This window comes from Mustela erminea, chromosome 6 (assembly GCF_009829155.1).
Source record: "Mustela erminea isolate mMusErm1 chromosome 6, mMusErm1.Pri, whole genome shotgun sequence".
In the NCBI taxonomy this organism is placed as follows: Eukaryota; Metazoa; Chordata; class Mammalia; order Carnivora; family Mustelidae; genus Mustela; species Mustela erminea.
This window is the reverse complement of record NC_045619.1, coordinates 88,653,102-88,661,978: the sequence shown is the minus strand read 5'-3', so window position 1 is coordinate 88,661,978 and position 8,877 is coordinate 88,653,102. Positions and strand designations below refer to the sequence as shown.

General features: G+C 49.3%; 1 protein-coding gene across 1 annotated transcript; it reads left to right on the top strand.

Annotated features, from left to right (window-relative positions):
• On the top strand, positions 1-2,595 carry LOC116593850 (endophilin-A2-like). Its single transcript, XM_032348419.1, has one exon. It carries the CDS (start codon positions 168-170, stop codon positions 1,179-1,181), a length of 1,014 nt encoding a protein of 337 aa, XP_032204310.1. The 5' UTR covers positions 1-167; the 3' UTR covers positions 1,182-2,595.
• The last annotated feature ends 6,282 nt before the right edge of the window (positions 2,596-8,877 follow it).

The window sequence follows — 8,877 nt, the reverse complement described above, 5'->3', positions numbered from 1 at the left end:
CTGAGGCGGCGCCGGGACGGGCGCGGAGCTGGCGAGAGGGCGGTGGAGGCGGCGCCGACGGGGCCCGCTGAGGCGCGCGGGGTATCGGCGGCGCCCGGGAGCCTATCGCTCGCTCGGTCCCTCCGGTTCGCTGGGTCCGGGCGGGAGCCCCCACCGCGGGAGGCAGTATGTCGGTGGCGGGGCTGAAGAAGCAGTTCTACAAGGCGAGCCAGCTGGTCAGCGAGAAGGTCGGAGGGGCTGAAGGAACCAAGCTTGATGAAGACTTCAAAGAAATGGAGAAGAAGGTGGATGTCACCAGCAAGGCTGTGACGGAAGTGCTGGCCAGAACCATCGAGTACCTGCAGCCCAACCCAGCTTCACGGGCCAAGCTGACGATGCTCAACACGGTGTCCAAGATCCGCGGGCAGGTGAAGAACCCCGGCTACCCACAGTCGGAGGGCCTGCTGGGCGAGTGCATGATCCGCCACGGGAAGGAGCTGGGCGGCGAGTCCAACTTCGGGGACTCCCTGCTGGATGCGGGGGAGTCCATGAAGCGCCTGGCGGAGGTGAAGGACTCTCTCGACATCGAGGTCAAGCAGAACTTCATCGACCCCCTGCAGAACCTGTGTGACAAAGACCTGAAGGAGATCCAGCACCACCTGAAGAAGCTGGAGGGCCGCCGCCTGGACTTCGACTACAAGAAGAAACGACAGGGCAGGATCCCTGACGAGGAGCTGCGGCAGGCCCTAGAGAAGTTCGAGGAGTCCAAGGAGGTGGCCGAGACCAGCATGCACAACCTCCTGGAGACAGATATCGAGCAGGTGAGCCAGCTCTCCGCGCTGGTGGACGCCCAGCTGGACTACCACCGGCAGGCCGTGCAGATCCTGGACGAGCTGGCCGACAAGCTGAAGCGGAGGATGCGGGACGCCTCCTCTCGTCCCAAGCGGGAATACAAGCCCAAGCCTCGGGAGCCCTTCGACCTTGGGGAGCCTGAGCAGTCCAATGGGGGCTTCCCCTGTGCCACAGCCCCCAAGATCACACCTTCGTCATCTTTCCGGTCATCGGACAAGCCCATCCGGACCCCCAGCAGGAGCATGCCCCCCCTGGACCAGCCAAGCTGCAAAGCGCTGTACGACTTTGAGCCCGAGAATGCCAGGGAGCTGGGCTTCCATGAGGGTGACGTCATCACGCTGACCAACTAGATCGACGAGAACTGGTACGAGGGCATGCTCCACGGCCAGTCGGGCTTCTTCCCCCTCAGCTACGTGGAGGTGCTGGTGCCCCTGCCCCAGTGAGGCCCGGCCCCACGGCCTGCGTCCCAATTGCCTCAGCAGCCAGGGCTGTGCATCGGCGCTCCTGGGGCTGGGATGGGGGGAGGCGGTGGCAGGCGCCGCCGGGGAGGCAGGGCCCGCTGCCGCTAGCGCTCGTCCACAGCCCCCTCTGCAGGCAGCAGTCTCGGGGCCGGGCAGTATTTTCCCTCCCCGTGTCCGCTGCTCCTGGACTGCCTCTCCCCAGTCCTGGGCCCCGAGGGGGCTGACACTAAGGTGCTCTGAGAAACACTAACTTCCTCCCGCCCCTCCAGGACTGCCCCTCCAGGAATGGGCAACTCCAGGTGTGCCCCCTCACTCACACACACACAGGTGTGTGTGCACACATGCCCTGTCCTGTCCCTGCTTTGTCCCCTCTATTCTGGGCTGTCCCCCACCCCCTAGGAGACCTGCCCTTAACAGGGTAAGCAGAATGTCCACGCCACTGGCTGTTCTGAGCAGGACCCCTAGCCCAGGCTCACCAGCCGGCTTTTAAATAACCCCGCAGCACTCCTTCCCAGCCCCAACCCCAGGGTTCCCCAGGCCTCGGCACACCCATGGTGCCACCTCCCTGGGGACACACAATCCTGGGGTCCTCAGGGTTCCCCTAAAGACTGACCCTTTCCTGAGCAGCCTCGGAGCTGCTGGCGTCTCCCTCCTGCAGGGCGCTCAGCTCTGTACAGCGGCGCCACCCCCCCATGTCCTGCACCCTCTCCTTAGTTCCCATGTGCAGGGTGCCCCAGACAAGCACACAGACGTTTCTCTCTGGCACGAGCTGCCACCACCAGCTGTGCACACGGCACACACGTGTGCACCACAAACGGGACCACAGGAGTCTCCAGCCTCTGCTCTGCTGACGGTCAAACAGAGGCTTTGGTGAATGTTCCCAGACCTCTGGCTGCTGGGACTGACCTCAAGAGGGTCCAGGCACCCCCCCCCCAGCCGTCTGCTGTCCCTGCTGCTGACAGTGGCCCCAGCCATCTCCCTACAGACCCAGGCAGGTGGCTGCCCTGAGCAGCAGAGCCCAGCCCTGCAGCCAGTTCCTCTCTTGCCTAGTCCAAAAATCGGCTCAACTCGGGGACTTTGGGACTGATCACATTCCCCTCCTCTGATGACTCAGCAAAGCCCTGGGGACACCAGGCTCTGCTCCTCCTTGAGCCCCCCCACCATTGCCATTCGTGGGGGGAGGCACTGACCTCCTGGCAAAGATGACCAGCATCGCCTTGGTCACAATCGAGGGCAGATCAAAATGTAATCCGGATTTTTTTAAAAAGTATTAAATGTCTCTTTCTAGAAAAAAAAAAAAAAAGAAAAAGAAAAGAAAACCTTGGGGCGCCTGGGTGGCTCAGTGGGTTAAGCCTCTGCCTTCGGCTCAGGTCATGATCCCAGGGTCCTGGGATCAAGCCCCACATCAGGCTCTCTGCTCAGCCGGGAGCCTGCTTCCTCCTCCCTCTCTCTCTGCCTGCCTCTCTGCCTACTTGTGATCTCTCTCTGTCAAATAAGTAAATAAAATCTTTAAAAGAAAAAAAAAAAAAAAAAACCTTTAAAAATAATAGTAACAAAATAAATAAAAAGGAATATTATGGACACAGATTTGTCTAGTGTAATAATGAAATCTGATTTCCTTTCTACCACAAGTAGAAGAGTGGTCAACAATACTGTGAAGGATAACAAGAAATCAAAATGATTGGAGGATTTTTTCTTCTTAATTAAAAAATAATTATGAGCCTGCTTGTATCGCTTCTTCTTCCTCCTTCCTTCCTGAGTAACTCAGTCTAAAATCCATTAGCTTGGGACACTTGGGTGGCTCAGTCTGTTAAGTGTCTGCCTTTGGCTTGGGTCATGGTCATGGTCGTAGAGTCCCGGGATCAAGCCCCGCATCAGGCTTCTTGCTCAGTGGAGAGCCTGATTCTCCCTCTGCCTGCTGCTCTCCCTGCTTGTGCGCTCCCTCTCTGTCTCACTCTCGCTCTATCTCAAATGAATAAGTCAAAATGTTAATAAATAAATAAAGTTATTTATTAATTAAAATCCATGAGCTGGAGAATGTAGGAGTCCAGTTAGTTGAGCAACAACAGTGGCCCATTGTGGAGTGTTGGAGCCAGAGCAAGGTAAAGAGGGTTCCAATTCTATGTGGTGGGAGGACTGTTGTGGGAGTCTGGCATGGGGTGCTGGAGGTCAAGCAGGCATTTGTGGTGCAGGGAAGGGGTTGGGCAGCAATGACATCAGATTAGTTATATATAAGGGGGATTGGTCAAATATATTGAGGATAAAGGGAGACATATTTTTTCTGCTAAACAAGGGTCTCCACTATGGAAAAAGATAAAATCAGAATGAATCCTCTAATATTAGGTTAGAATTGGAGGTATCAGGGTGAAATGTATACATACATACACATATTTTCCTCCCAATTCTCTCCTGAAAGGACCTCAGAACAATGACTCCCCATAACGTTGACCACATCTGATATTGGTTTCTAAATACCATTCTCCATTGAAAAGGACCATTGCTCCTTTGAGAGAGAACTGATTCTCAGGCTGCGGGTGGGGGCAACTACAAGATAAACCTGAAATATCAGTGCCAAGAAAGTACGGAATGACCTAATAATGATAGGGATCTGTCAAAAGGATACAAGAACCAACGTGAAGGGGTTCCCACTGGCTAGATCTGGGACAATTTGAATATCAACCTAACAATAACAATAAAGGATCAGAATCCACAGAATAAAATAGGAATCTATAAGTCATTCTGATAGTAATTAATAAATAAATGAGAAGAAGAAAAAGCTTTCCTCTGTAAAATGACTAGTAAACATAGAAGGAATGATGGAATTAGAAAATGCCACTTAGGGGGTGCCTGGGTGGCTCAGTGGGTTAAGCCTCTGCCTTCAGCCCAGGTCATGATCCCAGGGTCCTGGGATCGAGCCCCACATCGGGCTCTCTCCTTGCCGGGGAGCCTGCTTCTCCCTCTCTCTCTGCCTACCTCTCTGCCTACTTGTGATCTCTCTGTCTCTCTCTGTCAAATAAACAAATAAAAAAAAAATCTTATAAAAAAATAATAATAAAAAAAATTAAAAAAAAAAAAAAAGAAAAGAAAATGCCACTTAGTACCTATCATAGTAATCCATAAGCATCAATGAATACTCTACCCAGTGGGTGGATATTGGATGAGGAATAAGATATTTCCTTTTTTTTTTTTTTTAAGATTTTATTTATTTATTTGTCAGAGAGAGTGAGCACAGGCAGACAGAGAGGCAGGCAGAAGCAGAGGGAGAAGCAGGCTCCCTGCTGAGCAAGGAGCCCGATGTGGGACTCGATCCCAGAACCCTGGGATCATGACCTGAGCCGAAGGCAGCTGCTTAACCAACTGAGCCACCCAGGCGTCCCAGGAATAAGATATTTCCATAGTCTCAAAGTACTTTCCCACAAAATACTCATTAATTAGAAAAGGGTAAAAAATCATTTTACAGTGGACAAACTTGGCAGACATCACCATAATTAAGAGATTGAAGTTAATGTTACCATTAATGGGACAAATCAAAATAATGTATAGGCTGATGGGATGCAATTAGAACATCACTTCTGTTGTAATTCCTGACAAAAATGCATAATCTGAATCTAATCACAAGGAAATATCAGACATACCAAACTGAGGGACATTCTACAAAATAGCTGACCTATAATCTTTAAAAGTGTCAAGGTCACAAAAGTCAAGGAAAGACCAAGAAACTTCCATATTGAGGGAGAGTAAAGGGGCAGTGGGTAAAGCCTCTGCCTTCGGCTCATGTCATGATCTCAGGGTCCTGGGATCAAGCCCCGTATTGGGCTCTCTGCTGGGCGGGAAGCCTGCTTCCCCCACCCTTTGTCTGCCTCTCTGCCTACTTGTGATCTCTCTCTCCCTGTCAAATAAATAAATAAAATCTTTAAAAAAAAAATAAGGAGAGTAAAGCAGCATGACAACTAAATGCAACATGTGACTCTGGGCTGGATCCTTTTGCTTTAGAGGATATTTTGGGAACTGGTAAAACATGAAAAAGGTCTGTGGATTATATGGTAGTAATGTATCAAATATTAGTTTCCTGATTCTGATGGCTGTATTATGGTTATTGGAGAATTCCTACTTGGTAGGAGCCATATACTAAAGAAATAAAAAGCGTAAATTTTAGAAAAAGAAGTCTTTTTTCACAAATAACGTGAATGTTTACAGAAAACCCTATGGAATTGGGATGCCTGGGTGGCTCAGTTGGTTAAGCGTCTGCCTTTGGCTCCGATCATGATCCTAGGGTCCTCAAATCGAGTCCTGCATCAGGCTCCCCACTCAGCAGGGAGCCTGCTACTACCTGCTACACCCTCTACTTGTATTCTCTCTGTCTCCAACAAATGAATAAATAAAATCTTTTTTTTTTTAAGATTATTTATTTATTTATTTATTTGACAGACAGAGATCACAAGTAGGCAGAGGCAGGCAGAGAGAGAGGAGGAAGCAGGCTCCCTGCGGAGCAGAGAGCCCGATGTGGGGCTCAATCCCAGAACCCTGGGATCATGATCTGAGCCAAAGGCAGAGGCTTCAACCCACTGAGCCACCCAGGTGCCCCAATAAATAAAATCTTTAAAAAAAAGAAAATCCTATGGAATCTACAAGAAACCCCCTAGAACTAGTAAATTTACAAGATAGAATATCAGAATATCTATACTGATAAAGATATACTGATATAGATATGCAAACAGATAGAAAATCAGTTGTGTATATATATATTAGCAAAGATAATTGATATTGCCAGCTAGCAGACACAAACTGAGTCTTCAAGAGGCCATTCCGCTGTTCTACCAAACCAGCTGCTTCAGGATGGTGGGAAATATGGTAAACTCAGTGAATTCCATGAGCATAGACCCATTGCTGCACTTCTTTGGTATGAAGTGAGTTCCTTGATCAAAATCAATGCTGTGTGGAATACCATGACAGTGGATAAAGCATTCTGTTAAGTCCATGGATGCTAATTGTGGCCAGAGCATCACAGGTAAGGAAAATCTATATCCAGAGTAAGTATCTATTCTGGTAAGAACAAAATACTGCCCTTTCCATGATGGGAGTGGTCCAGTGTAACCAACCTGCCACCAGGTAGCAAGCAGATCACCCCGGGGAATGGTGCCTCATCTGGCACTCAGCCATGGCCATACCCAGCTTGGCTTCGGTGAATGGAAGTCAATGTTGCTGAGCTCATCCGTAACTTCCATCTCTGCCACCACGTCCAGTTTGTTCATGAGCTTGTTGGGGGATGACAGTAGTGACTGGGCAAAGAGGCTGACTGGTCTCCGCAGAACAGATCATCCTATCCACTTGATTAAAATCCTGGTCTGCTGAGGTCATCCTTTGTGAGCATTCACAAGGTATACAAATAGCTTCACATTTTTTGCCCATTCAGAGAAATCTATATACATACTTTTTCCCTGAGTTTCCTTGTCAGCAACTTTCCACTCCTGTTCCTTCCAATTCCCTGACCATCAGGCAAACCATTAACCACAGCCCATGGATGGGTGTATAATCACACATCTGGCTATTTCTCCTTCCAAGCAAAGTACACAACCAGGTGCAAAACGGTCAGTTCTCCTGGGAGGATTTCCCATCAGGAATGTCCCTGGAGAAGGCCATAGTGCTGCCGCTGTCTACTTCAGAAGGTCCCTATGTATCATGCAGAACTACCTATAAATCAGGCCTAAGTCTCCTCTATACTTCCCAATCACAGGTAGCTCTATGTGAGGCATTGGTGCAGGCTGGGAGAGGATGGCTGTGTGGCAAGAGTGGGGACCATGGGCACTTGGGCCACTTCCTATAACTTACTTATGCCTTCAGGGCCTGCTCAGGCCTGACCACATAAATACCATCTCCATTTGGTGACAGAGTGCTGCTGTGTACACCCAACTTGGTGGCTTAGCGGGTGAAATAACGCCCAGTTCATGGTGGGTAGCCAAGATGGTGTGGTAACTTGGTGTCTTATGGTTAGGAATTCTGTCTCTCTTAAGGCTAACTAGCAGACCAACAACAGTTTCTTAAAAGGAGAGTAATTCTCTGCAGAAGATGACAGGGCTTTGCTCCAGAATTCAAAGGGCCTGTGTTGCAATTCACTGCTAGGGACCTGCCAAAAACTTCAAACAGCATCCCTGTCTGCCACTGCCCCTTTAAGCACCATTGGATCTTGTAGATCATGTGGCCCAAGTGGCCCAACAACTTGCAAGAGTCTTGTTGCAGAGCTGTCTCCTATTCTGGTCCCTATGCAAAATGAGCAGCTTTTTGGGTCCCTTGGTAAATAAGCTGTGGTCACACACCCAAATGAGAAATATGTTGCCTTAGAAGTTTGAAGCGGCCCACTGCGCATTGTGACTTTCTTGGCTGTCGGAGGGGCCAGATGCAACAACTTATCCTTCACCTTGAAAGGGATATCTCCCCATGCCCCCACTACTGGGCTTTCACTGAGCTAGAAGACCCTTGAATTGTGGGATTTATTTCCCATCCTCCAGCATGCAATTGTCTTACAAATCAGTCTGGAGTCCTTGCTACTTCTTGCTTACTAGGTCTAAGCACACCATGTTCTTGATGTAACAGACCAGTGCAATAACTTGTGGAAAGGAATAACAATCCAGACCACTGTAAATTAAATGGTAGCATAGGGATAGAGGCTTGTTATACCTCTGAAGGTGTATTGCTGACCTTGCCAGTTTAAAGCAAAGGGCTTCTGGTTGGGCCTTCTTGACCAGAATGGAGAAAAGGACATTTGCCAAATCAATAGCTGCATACTATTGCTGTAACCAGGGCATGTGTTAATTCCCTCAGGCAATGAAGCCACATCTACAGAAGCTGCAATTGGAGTCACCCCCTGATAAAGCTTATAATAATCCACTGTCATCCTCCAAGATCCATCTATCACAAACCAAATAGTCAAGTGGATTTTGCATTCTGGAACTGGGAAAATAACCACAGGATGGGTTAAGGGACCCAGTGGACCCACTGTGAAGACCTGAGCTAAAACTCCATTCGTTATGTGACCTCCCAAAGCTCCTACTCTGAATGGTGGGCCACAGTGACATTTTGGGTCTCCTAGAATCAGTGTCAGTTCAGAATCTGTGCCCAGTAGTCCCTAGAAACTCTGATTATTTCTTTTCTCCTAATGTAGTTACCCTGGTGAAAGGCTATAGGTCCCTTTGCAGAAGGCTGGGAGAAAGATTAACAGTATAAATTTCAGTAGTGTACCAGGGTCCTTCATTAAGGGGACCCAGCCTTCCCTTCATTAAAGCATTTCTTATGGGGCACCTGGGTGGCTTAGTCCGTTAAGCATCTGACTCTTGATCTCAACTCAGGTCTTGATCTCAGGGCCGTGAGTTCAAGCCCCACACTGGGTGTGGAACTTACTTTAAAAAAGAATAAAAAAAGGGGCACCTGGGGGGCTCAGTGGGTTAAGCCGCTGCCTTGGGCTCAGGTCATGATCTCAGGTCCTAGGATCGAGCCCCGCATTGGGCTCTTTGCTCAGTGGGGCGTCTGCTTCTCTCTCTCTCTCTCTCTCTGCCTGCCTCTCTGCCTACTTGTGATCTTTCTCTGTCAA

Excerpts from the sequence above, each read along its gene's own strand:
- LOC116593850 (XM_032348419.1), top strand. The coding sequence starts at position 168 with ATGTCGGTGGCGGGGCTGAAGAAGCAGTTCTACAAGGCGAGCCAGCTG.